This window comes from Engraulis encrasicolus, chromosome 1 (genome assembly GCF_034702125.1).
Source record: "Engraulis encrasicolus isolate BLACKSEA-1 chromosome 1, IST_EnEncr_1.0, whole genome shotgun sequence".
Taxonomy (NCBI): Eukaryota; Metazoa; Chordata; class Actinopteri; order Clupeiformes; family Engraulidae; genus Engraulis; species Engraulis encrasicolus.
Genome location: NC_085857.1, coordinates 10,735,118 through 10,757,636, shown reverse-complemented (window position 1 = coordinate 10,757,636; position 22,519 = coordinate 10,735,118). Strand labels below are relative to the sequence as shown.

The window sequence follows — 22,519 nt, the reverse complement described above, 5'->3', positions numbered from 1 at the left end:
CAGGACTCCAAAGGTCTCCTAACCAAGGTCTCCTAAAGGGGTGTTCACCCGACATAAAGTGGATACAGGAAAAGAACTAGAATGACGTATCTCTGTCTATAATATCTCTGATCAATTTTGGCAGTAGACAGCTCAGTTTCAATGAGCAGCATGTTTGCAATACCTTCTCTGGCCACCATCTTACCCAGTGCACCTTTTTAAGCTCCATCATAAGGACAACCAGGTGATAAAAGGTGATAAAATGTTCGACGTGTGGTCAAGACCTGTCACATTGTAAGCACTACAGAAAGGAAAAAATTATGTAACACACACCCAAGCTGTTGAAATCATGTCAAAGACGGGAATTAACAGTATTATGTAAAATTCATCAATGTAATTAACTGTTAAGTGTTGTCCTTTGTTTTGTTTTCAGTCTTCAACATTTGCTGTCTTTTATTGCACGGTCCCAACTCTTTTGAGACGTTATTTTTTTCATGAATATCCCCCAAGACAATAATTAACTCAGTTTTGGCTTTGCACTGTTTTCAGACGTTTGGAAAATGACAGTGTTTTGTTGTAATTCACAATGTACCTAGTGTTCCAACTCCAATGGAGTTGGGGTTTGTATTTAAAGGAGCACTTCAGCCATTTGCAATATGCTGTTTTATTGCTCACGCTCCCCGCCCTCCGCCCTTTCCGAGATCTGAGCTATTCTAATGGGGGCAGCTTTTGTTTACATTTTAAAAATTCTTAACATAGGCCTACTCCAAATATTTTCCCAAAAGGTATCGCTGTTTGCTAGTTATCTGCTGATGTTGCATAACCCTTTGGATGTTATTTGGAATAAATCAAAATGGATTTTTAAAAAATTTAAACAAACAACTGCCCCATAACAATGACCAGGATCTCAGAAAATGCTGAAAAAAAATCTCAAGTACTGACAAGTCCAAGGTAGTGTGCGCATTACAACGGCATGTTCAAATTGACTGAACTGATCCTGTAATTCCTGTAGATGTTGACTGTAGACTGCATGTGTTGTGTGTATGCAGGCAGAGATGGTGTTCAGAGCACTTCGGCCATGGAGGAGTCCCTTGAAGAACAGTGGCAGCTAGTGGAAGAGATGTTGGATGGGCAGCCTGCAGCGTCAACCTACGAAGTTGTGGAGGCTGGGACAAAGAGGGGACGTCCGCAGCTGATAGACAACCTGGGCTACTGCTTTACTATTCGCAATAGTGCAGCCAGCGGCGCTGTGACCTGGATGTGTACTGTCCGTCCCAAAGGGGCACAATGTAAAGCCCTTGTGGTGCAGCAGGATGGTGTGTTTAAAGCAGGCCGCCGGCCGCACAACCACGCACCCAACACCGGCGCTGCCACTGCTGCCAAAATTGTTGCACGTGTGAAGAGAGCGGCTCTGAGTGACTTATCTAAGTCGGCATCGGACGTCGTTCAAGAGGTGATGCTCCAGGAACTTGATGGTGATAGGCCAACGCCTTGTATAGCACTGAAGCGGGAGCTTTTGATAAAGAAAGCAAAGCGCCACCGAAATAGCATAAGCCAGCGTAAATAAAGTGTATTTTGCATTGATATGATGTTGTTTTCATTTCATGTTGTGGGAGTTGAGGATGGGGTAATTTGGCAGCCAATCAAGGCCATTAGGCAATGTTGAGTACTGGCATAAAACGTTGTTAGCATTTCTGTAAAACATTTACTTGTGCCAAAAATTATCAGTCTACATCCCAGAAGTCCAAGGTTTCTTAGAACTTTTTAATTAGCCCTGAAGAAGGTCGCATGCGACCGAAATGTGTGGGCTTGGTGTCCACTAAATAATAAAGGACTTTTAACCGTTCTTCAGAGTGCCTTGGACCCTCTCTTAGAGTGCATCTTAATATGCGACCTTGCCTCCTCCACTTGCTTCTCGTCATGATGACATCACTGGCAACAGCATTATATTTCAATATCTTGCAAAAGCTCAATTGTAGAGTCTTTTTCTCGTTTGCAATTGGGATGGTGAATGAAAAACAGTCCCTCAAAAGTTGTTTTGGCTAGGCTGACAGCTGGGAAACTTTATCATTTTCTCCACGGAGGAGGGGCCAGGAGGCGGGGCGAGGAGACAAGCGCAAGTGGAGGAGGCAAGGTCGCATATTAAGACGCACTCTTAGCATTTCTGAAGGTCATTTCCTGATCCTCCATCATCTCTCTCCCACTCATTTCCTGTCCCACTCCTCACTAGCCAGGCCACGCCCTCCTAGTGGAGCTCCACTCCACCCACAGGGAGCAATCAACTTTGAGCAGCTCCAACGGCCCTGGGTTGAGGCATGTTCAAGGCAGTGACGTGGTTAAAGCGAAGACGTTGTATTGGGACTAAGAAAATGCTTTGTTTAAACCTTAGCACAGCCTTTTTCTGGCCTCAACCAGTAGCAAACTGAGGGAGGTGGTTTAACTCTGTCGTTTGGGAAACAGTATTTGTTATCCTCTTGGTCAGACCAACATCTCAGTATGAGATTTGAAAGTTAATTTTGGTCAGTGGGTTAAAGATTCCCTGCAAACACCAGACATGTCTATTGCAGATGGTGGGTTTGATGTGAAGGAACGCTTCCCTCAGATGACCAAAACTGATGACCGATCTGATGTGAATGGCTGAGTTTAATGTGGACGATGGCTTTGATATCCAACACGACCAGTGCAACTTAGCGCTGTGCCACTACTGTAAATGTTTGCTCTAGCGGTGGCATCGATGAGATGGCTGCCTTTGATGAACAAATCTGACTGAAACATAATTGCTGAAATATATTTTAGTGTATCACCAATTCTATTATTATAGTAATAATTACAGTCATAAATGACAGTAATAACAGCTATGGTTTTCATTCACAATGTGCTGATGGTTGTCTGTTTCTCTTTTCCCTCCACAATCTTTTTTAACAATGTTTTGCAGCCTTAGCAAAAGGAAATAGATTGAAGTGTACTGTGAGTAGGCTATACAGCTTTTGTACTTCGTATATAACAGAACAATTTTCTGCAAAGGCAACACATTGCACAAGGAGAGAGATTGATAACAAATCAAGAATATGTGACAAAATGCTTGCTGACTCGTAGGCTTATCAGTTCTCATCAACATAACAATAATTGACTAGTTATACGGGGCAGCTGTGGCCTAGTGGTTAGAGAGTTGGTCTTTCTTTCTATGGGTTGCAGGTTCGAATCCCCCCTGACCTCTCCCTACATCTCCATCCATGGTTGAAGTGCCCTTGAGCAAGGCACCTAACCCCTCATTGCTCCAGGGACTGTAACCAATACCTTGAAAAATAATAATTAAGTTGCTTTGAATGAATGAATGAAAGCATCAGCTAAGTGCAATGTAATATACTGTAAGTGTAGCCTACTGTTAATGAAGAAGAAGAAGAAGAAGAAGAAGAAGAAGAAGAAGGCCAGAGGTTGTAAGCAACTGGGCCTTTTTGGTAGGTCCTTTCAGTATTGTCATAAACCTAGAAGAAAAAACAGTTCAAAGAGCTGCCCTTAGCACAAAAAAAGTTGATATTAAGTGTAGGCCTACTGAAGTATACTTTAGACTCACTTCGCACCATGTACTGCCAGTGTACTAGAAAGCATGAAAGTATACTATGTAGTTCAAAGGTATACTTCAAAGGCCTACTTAAAAGTATACTTAAATAATAAGTTATTAAGTGATTGATTGGTCATTTTCCAGTTAGATCAATTTGAGCTCCTGGACGCTTGGTGGCGCCGATGAGTTTTTGTGGTACAATACACGATTCAAGCCAAAGAAGGAAGAACCATTGCAAACACACAGCAAAAACAAAATAGTCTGTTTCGTATGCACAAGGCTAATTCTGTCGTCAAGGCGTTTCACAGACCTGAAAAAGTCAGTTACTTAATCCTCATGGACACAGTAAGTGCCAAATGCATACTACGAGTAACGAAATCAATGGCCAGCGTGCTGTTCAGAGCTGTTTTGGGCTGCCCACTGCCAACCCGTGTAGAGGCTGTCGCAGCCTTCCTTCTGACTCGCGGATGACAATTCATGGGTTTTCACATGGCGTATTTGCATTATTGTTGTGTTTGTCTAACAGCTGTGTGAAAAAAGTAAAATGGTAAAATTCCACTCCAGTTTTTCTAACGCACGCGGGCGATTTCATTTCATCAAGTACACCGAAATTAACCTAGAACTACTGCTCGTCCTTACATTCGGTCATCATGACGATTAAAATGCACCACTGAAAAACTGAAAAATACTTTCTAAACCAGGTAGTAGATCGATTATGTTGTCCCCAAGGATGTTCGTTCTGTGCCATACAGTGCATAATAATGCTCAAACTCACTGTCCCAGCCCCGCACCCTAAATAGGACAGGGATGCGATCACACACACACACACACACACACACACACACACACACACACACACACACACACACACACACACACACACACACACACACACACACACACACACACACTTTCAATATGCAGTGCAGTTATTTAGAAGTAAAGCGAGGAGTTATTCAGAAATGAGGTCCGATAGTCATCCTACTACAGTTTGGTCAATTTCAACATGCAGTTGTATTGCTCACGCTACCCTTGACTTGTCAGTACCTGGTGATGCCACATTTTTCGGCTCAGCCCTTTCCGAGATATGAGCAATTCTAATGGGGGCAGCGTTTGTTTACATTTTTAAAAAATGAAACATAGGCCAACTCCAAATATTTTCCCAAAAGGTACTGCTGTTTGCTAGTTGTCTGCTGATGTTTTATAACCTTTTGGATGTTTTTGGGAATAAATAAAAATGTTTTTTTGAAATGAAAACAAAGAGCTGCCCCCATTACAATGACCAGGATCTCGGAAACGGCTGAAGAAGAAGAAAAAAAAATCTCAGGCACTGACAAGTCCAGGGTAGTGTGAGCATTACAACTGCATGTTGAAATGAAAACTGTCCCTTTAAGTTTTTTTTTTTCAGGCCTGCCTGTAGCACCATAAAAAATGATCCAGGGTCCCTGATTGCAAATAAGCATGCCTAAGGAATGTGATGATCCATTCACTATGTTTAACCCAATTGTTTCCACACTCTTGGCCATGTTAACTAGTGGCGGGCCAGCAAATTTAGTGTCATATATTGAGTATTTTGTGTTGTCCCCCCGCCCAACCTCTGAAATCAAAGTGTCATCCATGGTCCTACTGTAGGCATTGCTATTGAAGGCGCAGGAGAGAGAGGCAGAGTCCTCTCAGACGTTGAGTGACCACACATCAGCCACCCAGCTGCTGAGGCTGCAAGTGGAAGACCTGCAGAAGAGACTGCAGGAGAAAGACCACAAACTCTCAGAGGCACAACAGGTAATGTGGGCAATCCATACTAGTTACAAAGAAAGTTGTATAATGATGATTATTAGAAGTCGTGAAAAGATCAATTTTGTGAATTGGTACTGGTGTGACGGAGGTCATCTTGCACCTGTTCACTCCCCTCGGGGATCGAACGTGCGACCTCGTCAACTACAATGGTTCGGCAATGGGAGACACAGTACGATACCGCTGGGCCAAGAGACTAGTCTCTCGGCCCATCGGCACGAGACTGTATGAGGTTATCGGAGGGAGGTTTACCAACGTTCCACGCCAACTCTGTGCTAGTTAGTTGGGTGTTGGGTGTATTCACGCAGTGTAAATCCAAAATGGCAAAACAATGAGTACAGTATGACATTGGCGCATGGAGAAACTATAGGCCTAGGCCTACATTTCAGCCATTTATATTTTGAGAAATAAGGCTACATAACATTTTACCCATGATATTAGTAGTGCATTGTCATTTATATATTTTTTACAAAAATTTAGTACAGTGAATCATTTCTGTTTACAACAGTTTAATTTGTCCCTCATGCAGGGGTTTAAGAATACTGTGAAATTGTTAACGCATAGACAAAAAGGGTCTAAGAGGGTAGGCTGTGCCTTTTCCCCTATAGGCGTACACATTCTACATGAGGGGTGCTGGTCACAGGGCCAGTTTTTCAAAATTCCTCCCTTTTAAAGGGCTGAACAACATATTACACATTTATGTCTATATTCACATTCATTTCTATATGCAGCCCAATGTCTCCTCTGCCGTGTCAATGAAGGCATGTCACCTAACTCATTAGAACTGTAAAACAAAGCCTGGGGAGTGTTAGTAAACTCATCTCAACTGTCCCTTCTCTGAAGGTTTTCTTTATTGCTCCCAAACCCAAATTAACTACAACAACTTGACTAGGCTTTTGATCCCTCTGTCTTTCAAGCACTTGTGGTTTTCTCTATAGGATGAATTTACTCCAGGAGGAAAATGCGAAGGAAATCGTAATTCAAATCGTTTTTAACAAAAACGGAAATCGTAAAAAAATAAAATAAAAAAAAAGTAATTTTTTTTTTTTTTACATTTTCGGAAACTATGGCGGCCAAATTTAAACTATGGCGGGCCACCATAGTTTCCTCGAGGTATGGGAAACACTGTTGGTCTTTCTCCTCCATTCTTCCTTTCACATTGTGTGTGTGTGTATGTGTGTGTGTGTGTGTATGTGTATGTGTGTGTGTGTATGTGTGTTTTTGTGTGTGTGTGTGTGTGTGTGTGTGTGTGTGTGTGTGTGTGTGTGTGTGTGTGTGTGTGTGTGTGTGTGTTTGTGAGAGTGTGTGTGTGTGTGTGTGTGTGTGTGTGTGTGTGTGTGTGTGTGTGTGTGTGTGTGTGTGTGTGAGACAGATCATCAGAGGTTTACAAGATGAGATCCTGGTTCTCCAGAAGCAGTTGGAGGCTGAGAGAAGGTAGGAGTTTAGTCGATATGCCTATTTTTTGCACGTGTCATTTCATCCACCTTTTGTCCATGGTCCAATTTCAATGTTATTATTCTCTCTTTTTTTTAACTGTTTATTTATTTGTTTATACGTGGAATACTCTGTGTACACAGAGGCTTGAAGAATAAGTAACAACTTCCCTTGTGTGCACATATAGACCTTAAGTTTTATCTATATACATAACTGATGTGTCACGCCTGCCATTGACCTTCCAGGAAGTCCCAGGATGCAGTGCAACAGCCAGCCAGGAAATCCCGAAAGGTGCATCTCTTACTTTCCAGACTGATCTAAAAAAATAATATATATATATTTTTAATCCCATTATTCACACTTTCGGTTCTTAAATCACTTCATTACTGTGCTAATTTTTACTTTCACTTCACAGATCAGTCTGTACAGTTCCCCTTCCTCAGAGCACGTCCACACTGCCCTCTCAGATTCCCTCCACAACGATGCCACATCAGCACGGAAAAGGCTTTCGCTGAGGTCATCAGTTAGACTGGAGGACTGGGGACCCAAACTCGACACAGATGGAGTGTTTTTGATTCCACCAGTGGAGCAGGATGATGATGACGATGATGATGACGACATTGATGACATCGATGATGATGATGATGATTATGATGATGATTACATCCCTGAGAAAGCTGACGGCGTTGATGACATTCATGATGACACCCCTGACCGTAAGTTCTGAAACATCCGATATACTGTGTGTTGGATTACAGTGCGTTTCATTACAAAACCAATTTGTCACAGTTGTTGCGCTTCACATGCAGTTATTTCGGCCAGTCGATTCCTCACACTGAGTCAATTCCTCGCATCCTTGTCTCCACCTGAGGTGCACATTTCCTTTCCGCGTTTTTGTCATCTGCAGTTCCGGAAAAACAAGCCTGTCGCGACGCACAGTTTGAGCATTCTTCTCTCACCCGACCCTTGGCTTGTGTAGTGTGAGGTTTCGTGAGAAGTGAACTTTTAAACCATGCCATGTTCACGCCAATAGGTTATACTCTTGTGGCTTGTATATGTGAAAAAATCCTGTTGGCTTGTAGAAATGAAAATTTAACATGACATGAATTGTAGACTTAAAGGTGCACCGTGTGAGATGGTAGCGCAAGGTTGCCAGAGTAGGTATTGCAACTATGCAGCTCATTGAAACTGTGCTGTCTTATTGCCACATTTGATCTTTCACGAATATCTACTGAATAATAAAGCAGTATTTACTAGTATGCCCAAAGTATTCATTTTGCAGCTAAAAATGTCAATTTCTGGACATTCAAATTGGCAGACCATGGAGAAGATCCCTATTTACATGCATGAAAAGTGCAATTTTCTCAGTCATATTGAATACTTTTAGAATTTGATGGGGGTAGTAAGTATACGTATTTGTTACAAAGGTAGCATTTGTAAATTGGCAGGATGGATTCTGTAAATGATACACTAAAAATGAAGAGTTTATTTGCAAAACGGTGTATCAACCATTTTTGACTTATGCATTTTATATTGAAAATGACTGTTCAGAGGTCCTATCGCCTTTTTGTGAATTGTTGTCATTCAAATATTTTGAGAACATACTTTTTCAACCTATATAAAATTCATTTTGCAATGCAATGCAATGCAATGTCCAATACAAAATGCCAATTTTGCAACATTCTTCAAAATGGAGATACGCCGTTTTGCAAATAAACTGTTCAAGTATTACACGGTGCACCTTAAACATCTCAGCAAAGTCTGGTCTATTGTAGGAAATAACCTCTGCAATTATCAATTTGAGAGTGGCATCAGAAATAAAAGCCCAGAAACAATAATTGTGTTTTGCGTACATATGATTTAGCTTTTATATGCACTGTGTAAACTGTTTTTATTTTCTGCATGTTTAGAGATGGTGTTGGACGAGCAACCAGTGGCGTCTACTTACGAAATTGTTGAGGCTGGGACAAAGAGAGGACGTCCGCAGCTTGTAGACAACCTGGGCTACTGCTTTAGTGTTCGCCATATTGCACCCAGTGGCGCTGTAACCTGGAGATGTACTGTACGTCCCGTAGGCGCACCATGCAAAGCCATTGTGGTTCAGCGTCATGGTGTGTTCAAAGCAGGCGGCTACCAGCACAACCATGGACCCAATCTCGGCGCTGCCACTGCGGCCAAAGTCGTTGCTCGAGTGAAGAGAGAGGCTCTGAGTGACTTATCTAAGCCGGCATCAGCCATCGTTAAAGAGGTGTTACTGCAGGAACTAGATGGTGATACGCCTTGCATAGCACTGAAGCGGGAGCACTTGATGGTGAAAGCAAATCGCCACCGGAAGAAGATGAGACCCGACGAATGGCGTAAGTAAACAGCGTGGCACCAAACTGGTCACGAAAAAAGCCTCCCCAAGGATTTTTATGAATGACATTTGTATTTCACGCTAGTGCATTCTGTGTTGTGTTGCACCAACTTAGCATGTTAAGTCGAACTCTACAGCGCAGCAAAAAAAGAGCTTTGTCACGTGACCAGACTCTCACTGTTTTCCCACCGTCCCAACGAATTTCTGTTGTGCAGCCTGATCACATGAAAAAACTGTTTTTCTGCAGTGTTGTAGTGCAAGCACAACTTAGCATGAAAAGTCGTTGCACCACATGTTGGAATGCACGACTAGCGTGAAATACAAGGCCTTTGCATGATGCCACACTACCCTGGTCTCTTTTTACTTTGATCCTGTAGATGTTGACTGTACAATATACTGTATATGTGTTGTTTATACAGGCGATCATAGTGTACGGAGCACTGCAAGCATGGAGGAGTCCCGAGAAGAACAGCCAGTGGAAGAGATGGTGGCGGAGGGGCAGCCAGTGTCGTCTTCTTACGAAGTTGTTGAGGCTGGCACAAAGAGAGGACGTCCGCAGCTTGTAGACAACCTGGGCTACTGCTTTAGTGTTCGCCATATTGCACCCAGCGGCGCTGTAACCTGGAGATGTACCGTACGTCCCGTAGGCGCACCATGCAAAGCCATTGTGGTTCAGCGTCATGGTGTGTTTAAAGCGGGCGGCCACCCGCACAATCACGCACCCAATCTCGGCGCTGCCACAGCTTCCAAAGTCGTTGCCCGAGTGAAGAGAGAGGTGGCGCTAGACTTATCTAAGCCGGCATCAGCCATCGTTCAAGGGGTATTTCTGCAGGAACTAGATAGTGATTCACCTTGTCTAGCACTCTCCAAGCCAGAGCACTTGGTAGTGAAAGCAAATCGCTACCGAAAGAAGATGAGACCCGACGAACAGCGTAAGTAAACAGTGTGGCATCAAAGCAAAATATCCTCCCCAAGGATTTTTATGAATGACGTTTGTATTTCACGCTAGTGCATTCTGTGTTGTGTTGCACCGACTTAGCATGTTAAGTCGAACTCTACAATACCGCAAAAAAGGAGCTTTGTCACGTGACCAGACTCTGTTTTCACTGTTTTCCCATTGTCCCAACAAATTTCTGTTGAAAACTGTGCAAGCCTGGTCAAGTGAAAAAACTGCTGTGTTGTAGTACACGACTTAGCATGAAAAGTCGTTGCATCACTTGGCGGAATGCAGGACTAACGTGAAATACAAACGCCTTTGCATGATGCCACACTACCCTGGTCTCATTCTACATTGATCCTGTAGTGTACTGTAGATGTTGACTGTACACTGTATTGTATGTGTTGTTTATACAGGCGGACATAATGCACAGAGCACTGCAACCATGGATGAGTCCCCAGAGGAACAGCAAGTGGGAGAGATGGTGGTGGAGGGGCAGCCAGTGGCGCCTACTTACGAAGTTGTCGAGGCTGGCACAAAGAGAGGACGTCCGCAGCTGATAGACAATCTAGGCTACTGCTTTAGTAATTGCAAAAGTGCACCCAGCGGTGCGGTAAAATGGAGATGTACTATCCGTCCGAAAGATGCACCATGTAAAGCCATTGTAGTGCAGCATGATGGTGTATTTAAAGCAGGCCGCCACCAGCACAACCATGCACCCAACACCGGCGCTGCCACAGCAGCCAAAGTCGTCGCCCGTGTGAAGAGAGAAGCTTTGAGTGACTTATCTAAGCCGGCATCGGATATCGTTCAAGAGGTGTTGCGCCAGGAACTTGATGGTGATAGGCCTACGCCTTGCATAGCACTGAAGCGGGAGCTCTTGATGCTGAAAGCAAATCGCTACCGTAAGAAGATGAGACTCGACGAACAGCGTAAGTAAACAGTGTGGCATCAGGCAAAGGTTCATATTTCAGTTTAGTGCATTCCGCGTTGTTTTGTACCGACTTTGCATGTTAAGTCGTACTCTCCACAAAAAAGGCGTTTTGTCGCGTGACGATTGCTCGAGCTGATTTCCCACTGTCCCAGCGAATTTCTGTTGAAAACTATGCCAAAGTCGCTTAGAATAAGTCCTTTCACTCGGCGGCCATCTTGGCAACGCCTCAGGGTTGCAAGTTCAGATTAGTAAAACCATGGGCGTCTCAAAAAGAATGATTACACAGAAATGGAACAATGGAGCGACCCACAACCCATATGGTTAGAATCGCAATGATAACTAGTTTATGATGGCTATCTCAGATTGGCCGTATATATGACATCAGCGCTGCAAATCGTCATTTCCTTACTGATGCGTTGAACTGCACATGTGTGGAGTTTCACGACACACGTTCTGCGTCGCGGTCTGTGGGTTCAAGTGGGCGTGGTCTGTGTTGCAACCCTAGGAGTAGCTACCTGATGTGAACCGCACATGTCATCAGCAACCAACCAACTGAAGCAGAGGGCATACCGATTGGGTTTGAGCATTCACTTGTGCGTCGAAGCAGCAAGATGATTGGATAAATGACAGTGCAGCTCAGCAAGCAATTGGCTCTTGTTGCACGACAGGTGGGATATGTGCAAGCACGCGCCATATTAGCGTAACGAATTGCCCCTGTTCATGCCTATGCACGCTTTCTGAAGTTTTCTGTCTCCTTATACATTGTCTCTGACTATGCGAGCATGGTTACGTGACAAATAGGGGTGTAAATAGTCATCTATATTAACGGCCGACATTCGAATCATATCGTATCGTGGGGGATTTTTAAGTATCGAAAATAATCGAATCGCTGCTCCCTGCCCAGTGACCTAGCAAAGAATCGTATATAATAAAGTAAGATCCTTCAGGCTCTGACTTTTCTGGGGCCCATGATGTCAGGTTAACGCCCCTTTAGGAGACCTGCAAAGTCCTTTGCCATAAGTCATTTCACCATAGAGGTAGAAAATAACACTAGAGAGGACCCCGCCCCCCTTTTTACGGCAATCTGTAGCGGCCATTATCTGTAGGTAGATCAGAGAATGGAAATTAACGGAGAACTAGGCTCACCTCTGTCAAAAATGGCTTAATCATGTGAAAATGTCCATCAACACACTATACAAGGACAATAGTTGAAGTGTGTTGCTAACTATGTTCATAAAATATATTATTTGATTTTTAAATGTATTTTATCGACTCATATGATTTAAGTAGATATTTAGCCTGACATTTCAAATCTGGTCTTTGATTAAAGTGTTACTTCATATTTACACAGTTTTAGTTAATTTCTTGACAGGGGTGGGCGTGTTCTCCATTGACTTGCATTGCCTGAAAGTACCTACACTACCTACGGAAGTTGGGAAGCTTCAGCTGCCATTTCCCAGTACTGTCGCAAATTGCTGTGTCCTCTCTAGTGTTATTTTCTACCTCTATGCATTTCACTCTGCGGCCATCTTGGCTACGCCTCAGGGTTGCAATTTCAGATTAGTAAGACCACGGTCATCTAAGAATGAATGAGTAAACAGAAATGGGACAACTGAGCGATGCACAACCCCTATGGTTGGAATCACAATGAAAACCAGATTATAATGGCTATCTAGGATTGACTGTATACACTGACACAGTTCGTATGAAAGCAAAGCTGCAAATCATAGTTCTCCTACTGATGTGTTTTACTGCACATGAGCAGAATTTCACAACAACACGTTCTGCTTCGCGGACTGTGGGATCAAGTGGGTGCAGAATCTGTTGCAACCCCACAAGTAGCTAGCTACCCGATGTGAGTCGCACATGTCATCTGCCACCATTATTCTGAAGGCATACCAATTGGGTTGGGCAGTCTTAAAAGCTTACGCATTGAGGCGGCGAGATGATTGGATAAATGACAGTGCAGCTCAGCAAGTAATTGGCCGGACAGGTGGGATATGAGCAAGCACGCGCCATATTGGCGTAACTGGAGTTTTCTGTCTCCTCCTTTATAGACAGCCTCTGCCTTTGGTTAGGAGACCTTTGGAGCCTTACGGTTTAAAATGAATGGAGTTCCCTTAGCACTGCACTGTAGGTGGCGGTAGAGCACATCTTGTGCAAGCTGCCACCAAACATCACAAAAGGAGAAGAAGAAGGAGGCGATAGCGCCCCCTTAGGAGACCAGACTTAAGCACACTCCTTTTCATTGGGTGGCCGTAGTTTGAATCATCTTTGGCTCTAGCTGTAATGTATCGTATCGTGGGGCATTCGTAAGTATAGAAAATAATCTAATCGCTGCCTGAACCTCCCCTCTGTGATTTTTGTGGACATCTCTTATCAATTAAGCATATTCTAACTTGCCCTGCTATCAGAAGGAAAAGACAACAGTTTTTTAAAGAAGACACTATTTTTGGTATTTTTAATAAGGTCCCACCTTTAAAGGTTTTGAACTTTTTAAAATGTATTGATGTGACCAAACTTATTTAATCTATTTATTCAATTATTTATATCATTGTAGATTTTTAATTTGAGGCGAATTCTATTACCTGTACTGGCCATGAAATAGCCACAGTTGCATATTTGGCCATAAATGTAAACAAACAAAATCGCTGCCTGAAGAAATCGCTAGGCAATCGCATTGTCATGGAGGCTGTGATTTACACCCCTAGTGCCAAAACTGCTTTTCTGCGTATGACTTTAAGTGATACTGTCCCATTTTTGGAAATAAGCTCATATTACACATCCCCTTGAGTTAAATAATTGGAGAACGGTAAAACTATCATTTAACTCAAGGGGAGGTGTAAAATACGCTTATTTCAAAAAATGGGACAGTATCACTTTAAAAAGTCGTTGCACCACAATGAGGAATGCAATAGCATAGGGCTTTTCAAATTCATTGAGTGTGAGTCTCCTCTTGGGGTGCGTTAATATGCGACCTTGTGTCCTCCACTTGTGCTTGTGGCCTCGTACCAGGAAGTATTATGTCATGATGACATGACTGACAACCGTATTATATTTCAATATCTCTCGAAAGCTCAATTGTAAAGTCATTTTCTCATTTGCAAACTAGTTGGTGAATTAAGAAAAGTCCCCCAAAAATTGTTGTGGCTAGGCTGACAGCGGGGAGACTTTGTTGTTTTCTCCACAGAGGAGGGGCCAGGAGGCGGGACGAGGCCACAAGTGGAGGACGGGAGGTCGCATATTGGAACGCACCCTTGGAGTAGTAGGTAAAGACAACCAAGTTAGCGAGTGCGGGGAGAGAGAGACGGGGAAGGGCCGGGAAAAGGACCCGGGCTGGGGATTGAACACGGGTCAGCCGCATGGTAGACGAGTGCCCTACCGTTTGACCATGGCAGGGCCACATTTGCTGTCTTCTATTGCATCGTCCCAACTCTTTTGAGATGTATTATTTTTTCATATTCATGAATATCCCTCAAAATAATAATTTTGCTCAGTTTTGGCTGCTGATATGTTTTCTTGGTACTGTTTCCTATCTTTTGTAAGAATCAGATATTTTGAAAATCAAAGTATTTTGTTGTTATTCACAATTTACCTAGTGTCCTGGAGTTGGGGTTCGTGGTTAAATTCTGTAGATGTTGACTGTAGACTTTGTATGTGTTGTTTGTATGCAGCTAGAGAAAGTCTTCAGAGCACTTCGGCCATGGAGGAGTCCCTAGAAGAACAGTGGCAGCTAGTGGAAGAGATGTTGGATGGGCAGCCAGCGTCGTCTACTTACAAAGTTGTGGAGGATGGAACAAAGAGAGGACGTCCGCAGCTGATAGACAACCTGGGCTACTGCTTTGGCTTCCATAGCACACCCCGCGGCTCTGTACAATGGAGATGCACTGCTCGTCCCGTAGGCGCACCGTGCGGAGCCACAGTGGTGCAGGGTCATGGTGGTTTTAAAGCAGGCCGCCACCAACACAACCATGCACCCAATCTCGGCGCTGCCACAGCAGCCAAAGTCAATGCCCGGCTGAAGAGAGAGGCGGTGAGTGACTTGTCGAAGTCAGCAGCAGCCATTGTTAAAGAGGTGTTGCACCAGGAAGTACAGTGAGTCCAATATGTATTTGATCCCTTGCTGATTTTGCTGGTTTGTCCACTAATAAAGATATGATCAGTCTATAAATTTATGATAATATGTATTCAAACATGGAGAGACAGAATATCAAAAAGAAATTCCAGAAAATAACTTAAAATAATATATTTTAATTCATTTGTATTTAATTTAGGCAAATAAGTATTTCACCCCTCTGGCTAAAGAAGATAAAGTGCTTTGTGGCAAAGCCCTAGTTGTCTAGCACTGAGGTCAGATGCTTCTTTTAGTTGATGACAATGTTTGTGCATATAGTAGAAAAGATTTTTGCCCATTTTTCTTGGCAGATTATCCCTAAAACATTAATAGTTTGTGGCTGTAGCTTGGTAAATGTGAGGTTCAGTTCCCTCCATAGAATTACTATAGGGTTAATATTTGGAGACCGTCTAGGCCACTTCACGACTTTAATATGCTTCTTATTGAGCCACTCCTTCTTTGCTTTGACTGTATGTTGTGTATTATTGTCATGCTGGGAGATCCAAAAATGGCCCACCTTCCGTGTAGTGGTGGAGGGAAGGACGTTTGCACTCAGGATTGCACATTACATGTCTCCCTCCATCCATTCGTTGACGATGTGAAGTTGTCCTGTGCCTTGGCCAGACAAACACCCACAAACCATAATGATACCACTTTCATGCATGATGGTGAGGAGGGTGTTCTTGGGATCATAGACAGCAGTTCTCTTTCTCAAAACACATTGAATTGTGTTAATGCCAAACAGCTTGATTTTGGTTTCATCTGACTACAGCACCTCCTTATCATATCCTAAACCAGTCTGATGTCCGTTGGCAAACCTCAGGTGGGACTGCAAAGGTTCCTTCTGAAGTAGAGGTACCATGTGTGCACTACAGGATTTTAAACCTCTGTGGCATTAAGTGCTACCAGTAGTTTTCTCAATGATTTTGGTCCCAGTAGCTTTGATATCATTGCTGTTCATCCTGTTCAGGTCTAGGGTGCTTTCTTTCTGTTCTCATGATTATCAATTCCCTACAAAAGATCAAATCCTGTATAGAACCCCAGACAGGCTGATGGATAGTCATTTTGTATTCCTCACATTTTGGAAGAAATGTATCAACAGCTGGGTCATTAATACCCAGTCTCTTTCTTGTGGCTTTGCAGCCCATTTAATCTTTGTTCAGGTCTAAAATCTTGTCCCTGATATCATTTGACCGCTCGTTGGTCTTTCCCATGCTGGTGAGGTTGGAGTGTGACTGATTGACTCATACTATGGACTGATACTGCTGATTCAATGTGTCTTTTATGCATGTTTGTATGTACAGGTGTCTTAAATTCAGATAACAAGTTGATCGGAAGTGCCCCTCTGGTTTGTGGGCCCGGAACTGTTATCAGTTGGCAGGGGATCAAATACTTATTTTGCTCTATGAAATGGAAATAAATTAATATATATTCTCGTAAGTTAATTTCTGGAATTTCTTTTTGATATTCTGTCTCTCCATATTAGAATACATATTATCACAACATTTATTGACTGATCATGTCTTTTTTAGTAGGTAAACCATCAAAATCAGCAAAGGGATCAAATACTTCTTGGACTCACTGTAGATGGTGACACTCCTTGCCCAGCGCTGGCCAAGCCGGTTGTGTTGGTAAGGAAAGCGAATCTCCACCAAAATAATACACATCAGCGTACATAATAAGTGTATTTTGCATTGATATGCTGTTGTTTTCATTTCATGTTGTGGGAGTTGAGGATGGGGTGATTTGGCATCCAATCAAGGCCATGAGGCAATGTTGAGTACTGGCATAAAACGTTAGCATTTCTGTATAACATTCACTTGTGCCAGAATGATCAGTCTACATCCCAGAAGTCCAAGGTTTCTTAGAACTTTTTTATTAGCCCTGAAGAAGGTTGCATGCCACCGAAATGTGTCGGCTTGATGTCCACTAAATAATAAAGGACTTTCAACCGTTCTTCAGAGTGCCTTGGACCCTCTCTTAATATTTCTTGGCTTTCGGCATTATGTAGACGGCATGCATGTACTGTATTTAAAGGTGAACTGTGTTGGACGGTGCCCAGATTAGGTATTGGTAGTATTCTGCTCATTGAAACTGTGCTGCCTACTGCCAAATTTGACCTTTTCATAGATGTTTACTAAGTAATAAACTAATATTTATTATTAATATAGAACAGTAGGCCTAAGTTTGCTGCTAAAAATGTTTTGGAGATTCAATTTGCAGACATAGATACACTTTTTCATGTCATGATAAATACTCAGATGATGGTGGTTGGGAGTATTTGTGAAAAGGGGAACATTGTGTATGGCCAGCCTGAATCCTGGAAATAAACTACTAAAAATATTTCACAGTGCACCATGTGTGTATGTGCATTAATTCTGAGAATACTGTGCATTGCACATGATTTGAATGGTCGACTTTGAAGATGACGTTGCCTTTTATAATCATCACTACTAGTGTAGCTGAACACTGCCACTCCTGCAAAGGTTTGCTCTAGCTGAGGCATTGATGAGATGCCGTTGATTAACAAATCTGAATTGATAAACAAAACTGAAGTAGGCTATAATTACAGAAATATATTTTGGTGTAGGGTACAGGTATTGCTAATGTTATTAACTCAGTTATTATAATTGTTAATGACAACCGTAACAGCTATTGTGTAGCCAAAAGGTTATTTTTTTTATATAAAAAGAATGTATTGGGTACTGTGAGTATACAGGATTTGTACCTCATAACTTTTTATATTCCTTCCAGTGTACAAGGAAGTATACAATTTAATACTTATTCGGACTAAATTGGAACATTTTAAGTAGGCCCCTATTATGTAAGTAGGCTATAGCGTATACAGTAGTAACTTCACGTGTACTGTATCGCCTACTACACCATAGGAGAAAACTGTCAAAAGCTGATACCCTCTGGCCTAAGTCTGAACTAGCCACAATAACTGTACAATTACTTAGATTAGGCCTATAAGGCCTCCATTCTTCAGAATAATGTTCTTGTGAGTATGCTTTAAGCGCACTTCAAAGACTTGAAGTGTACTTAAAATATTAGCCTAGGCCTACACTTCAAGTAGGCCTATAGGGCCTACCTATGAACTACTAGTATACTATCATACTTAAAAATGATAAAATTAAGTCAGAAGAATTAAATGAGTGTACTTTCTATTAGGTTCGAAGTACATTAAATACTTACAATATACTTCAGTATAGGCCTACCATACTTCAAATAATGAACTTAAAGTATACATACTATACTACTTTTAGCTCAGGGCAGCTCTTTGGACTGTTTTTCTCCTATGGTGTAGTAGGCGATATACTGAAGCGTGCTTAAAAAAAAAGGCCCAGCTTGCTTACAACCTCTGGTCATCATCATCATCATCATCATCATTAAGTCTATCTATAATTATAACCACTCATATGAGGGAAATGCTCATTATATTTTGTTGGTCAGACAGATAGCAGGCAGGGATAGGCCTAACATTTTCTCATATATTGCATCTCGTTTTTGAGTTCTCAGTCTCGTCCTTATTGTTCATGTAGTGTCTCTTTGTTGTTATTTTACGTTTTCAGTCTTTGCAGTGTTTCCCATTGAGCGTTGATATCAAGTAGATTGGTAGCACAGTTTTTTTTTCAAGGAAGAATGGATCAATTTGCACTCCTGGACGTTTGGTGGCGCCAACAAGTTTTGTGGTAGCCCAACAATAGATGACGAGAGCAAGACTGGCTGTCTGCATCTGGAATTAATAAAAAATATTAATGAAAAAAAAAGCCCTTGTTTCTTATCCATAAGAGTATCTATGGCGTTACACAGACCTGAAAAGGCAAGCCAGTAACTTTATCCTCATGGACACAGTAAGTGCTATCAGATGCGTAAACTATAACAAAATCACTGACCAGCGTGCTGTTTGTTTTGGAGTAGGCCACCAACAGCTGATCATTGACGATCAAATGCAACACTGAAAAAATACTTTCCAAGTCCGTAGCGTAGATCGATTATGCTGGGTCCCGTACGGAAAATTGTTCTGTGAGCATTATAGGCTACGTCTGCTACCACACAGAAATATACAGACATACCACCTCCCCAAATAGGACAAAGACAAGATGAAATCTGTCATCTTGTCAAATCTGAATTCAAAAGTGTCGTTTATGGTCCCAGGCTTTGCTGTTGGAGACGCAGGAGAGAGAGGCAGAGTCCTCTCAGACGTTGAGTGACCACATATCAGCCACAGAGCTGCTGAGGCTGCAAGTGGAAGACCTGCAGAAGAGACTGCAGGAGAAAGACCACAAACTCTCAGAGGCACAACAGGTAATGTGGACTATCCATACTAGTTATGACAGCTGGGGTACTGGAAGTAGATTTGCCACTTCTTTCCATTTAAATTGAGACAGGTAAAGTAGACACCCAGGGGAAAAATACAGTACTATACAGTCAATCAGGAAAGTATTCACAGCGCTTCACTTTTTTTCACATTTTATTATTTTACAGCCTTATTCCATATGTTACAAATGAATCTCTGTTGTCAAAATCCTACACAAATTATTCTTTATGACCATGTGAAAAACAAGTTGTCTTGACAGTTTTGAACATTTATAAAAATAAAAAACAAAGAAATCATAAACAAAATTCACAGCCTTTGCTTAGAGAGATGAGAGACCAAGGATATGGATCACTGGAACCATGTCGTGTGGTCTGATGAGACCAAGATAAACAAATTTGCTGTGTGTGTGTGTGTAACAGGTTATCAGAGGTTTACGAGATGAGATCCTGGATCTCCAGAGGCAGCTGGAGGCTGAGAGGAGGTAGGAGTTTAGACGATATGGAAAAAAAACTTGTTTTGTCCATTTTATTAGTCCAATTTTTTTCCTTTGTCCTAATGCAAGGTCATTATTGTTTTTGTTTTTTTTTTATGTTTATTTACTTATTTGGGTGGTTGACGTTTAAGGGCGTTTTTCCAATTGCTGAAAAAAATGATGGAAAAAATTGGAAAAAAAATAGGATAAAAGAAAGCACTTAGTGGTCTGTGGAATTTCGCCTTATTTTTGCCATTTTTGGGAAAATGTGTCCTGCATCAACACATTGCATAGGCATGTCACACCCCAGGAAAATGAAGTCACACCACAGGAAATTCACTGCATTATGGCCATTTTAATCCTTTTGCATACATGACTGACATCTGAGCTCATTCTAACTTGATAATGATATTGTGTTTAATCTTAATATGTGTTTTCATTTTTTTTTTTTAAACCTTTTTTCCTTCTATAAGAGCAGTCACACTACAGGACACCATAAAATGAACCTAAGCATGGCGTGACAGAAACATTGCAATATGAAGACATATTAAGAGGTTAATAGTCACCTTAAACTTCCACAGCACTCCAATAACTGAGGTACTGACTGGTTAGGAGCCAGTCTTTAAGACCCTTGTAGTTGGCCTTGCAGCTGCCCATTCACAAACATTGACATACATGTCATCCCCAGGGAGGCAATTTGAACTTGTAGTTAATATTACTGTCTTGAGTTTTTTTCACATTCACATATCTTAATATAAAGTTAATATTTATGCAATCATGCCAAATGCTTCATACATTATTCAAAATGTTGTTGGTTAATGTATGTATTTATTATATTCCAAGTTTCATTAATGTTACAGTCACACTGCAGGATATTTGACATATAAACCATAAATCTTAACAAAAATGTATCTTCTCATCTAAGACTAATATGAAACATAATGTACCACATCTTCTTTCATTGACATTTGTTTTTTAAAGGAAAAATAACAGTTTTGTAGGTTTTTAACCAATGTTACGAAAAAACAAGGTGTCACGTCAACCACCCATTTATACATGGAGCACCTATAGTCAGGTCTGGATTAAGATGTTCCAGGGCCCTTAGGCTACAGGTGGCTGTGGGGTGCCCCAGAAGACACATTTTAAAAAAAAAAAAGTACTTAGGCAGTGTCATAATTACATGCTAGAAATTAAGGAGATATCTGCCAACTTTGAAGAGGTAATTTGACTTTTCGCTGATCGGGGGCCCCCTGGCAGGTGGGGGCCCTAGACTTCAGCCATATCTGGCCTGTGTTAATCCGGTGTTCCGGCCCTGCCCATAGTGCAGTGTGCAGAGGTATGAAGAAGAAGGAACAACTTCCCCCTTTTGCACATATAGACCTTAAGTTTAATCTATGTAATACATAGTACGTATACTACATGTAACTCATGTGGAGTCATGTAGCTGTGTTATTGTCTATCATTGACCTTCCAGGAAGTCCCAGGATGCAGTGCAACAGCCAGCCAGGAAACCACACAAGGTCCAACTCAAAAGAGTTTATAAGGTATCTGTTACTTTTCACATTGATGTCATAAAAATATGTGTAATTTCACACTTCCTGTTTTTTTTTTTTTTTTTAACCACTGCACTACTTATTGTGATCTGTTATTTTACTTTCTCTTCACAGATCAGTCAGCCCAGTTCCCCCTCCTCAAAGAACCAACACAGTGGCCTCACAGATTCCCTCAACAACGATGCAACACCAGCACGGAAAAGGCTTTCGTTAGGATCATCAGTTAGACTGGAGGACTGGGGACCCAAACTCAACCCAGATGGAGTGCTTTTGTTTCCACCAGCGGAGCATGACGATGATGACGATGACGATGGTGACATCAACAATGATAATGATTACATCCCTGATGAAGCTGATGACATCAACAATGGTGATGATTACACTGTTGACCGTAAGTTGTTAAACATACTGCAATCTCTGTAGGTGAATGCACCTAATATGAACGAGGCGCAGACAGACAGCGCAAGGGGGAAGAATAATAATATTTAAACCCTGCCTCGTCGACTGCTTTTATTTGAGGTCAAATGATTTTTTTTTTTTCAATTCAATTCATTCTTTATTCCAGACCCAGGGGGATCCATATCACATTAAAAAGACAAAGCATCACAACACAGTACATATCTTAAAAACAAAAAAACAAAAAAACAAAAACCCGGAACAACTGACAAAGAAAAAGAAGGGGGAACAAAAAATAAAAAAAACACAGATATATCATAATTCTCAAGTCATTGTCCCACATACAAGCATGCTCACCAGTGATTCCATATGTTTGAGAAGAGTCTCACAAAGCTACATTTAGGGCTGGCTAGGACAGCAACTAGGGTATTTTGTGACTCAGATGCCCTGCACATTAATTTATACATAAGATTTCGCAGCACAGCTGCACAAGTAGGTACCCCAGCATTGACAAACATTTGGCTTGCACTTGACCTCCTAGGAATTCTGAGCAGCAGCCTCATGCTGTCATTGTATGCCACCATGAGTTTCCTCATGCTGCCCTGTTTGTAGTGGCACCACAGGTGTGCTGTATACAATGGTGTACAGTATGCTTTAAAGAGTGAGA

At 41.8% G+C, this 22,519-nt stretch overlaps 1 protein-coding gene across 1 annotated transcript in view; it reads left to right on the top strand.

Moving 5' to 3' along the window:
• LOC134447099 (uncharacterized) overlaps positions 1-22,519 on the top strand; it is an 87,521-nt gene that overhangs the window by 62,670 nt on the left and 2,332 nt on the right. Inside the window, exons 7-17 of the mRNA XM_063196387.1 lie at positions 7,025-7,060; positions 7,185-7,485; positions 8,680-9,126; positions 9,545-10,057; positions 10,479-10,994; positions 14,671-15,029; positions 16,646-16,741; positions 19,269-19,418; positions 19,851-19,912; positions 21,378-21,447; positions 21,571-21,847. Coding sequence (XP_063052457.1) covers positions 7,025-7,060; positions 7,185-7,485; positions 8,680-9,126; positions 9,545-10,057; positions 10,479-10,994; positions 14,671-15,029; positions 16,646-16,741; positions 19,269-19,418; positions 19,851-19,912; positions 21,378-21,447; positions 21,571-21,847 — 2,827 coding nt within the window. The remainder of the gene's footprint in view (positions 1-7,024; positions 7,061-7,184; positions 7,486-8,679; positions 9,127-9,544; positions 10,058-10,478; positions 10,995-14,670; positions 15,030-16,645; positions 16,742-19,268; positions 19,419-19,850; positions 19,913-21,377; positions 21,448-21,570; positions 21,848-22,519) is intronic.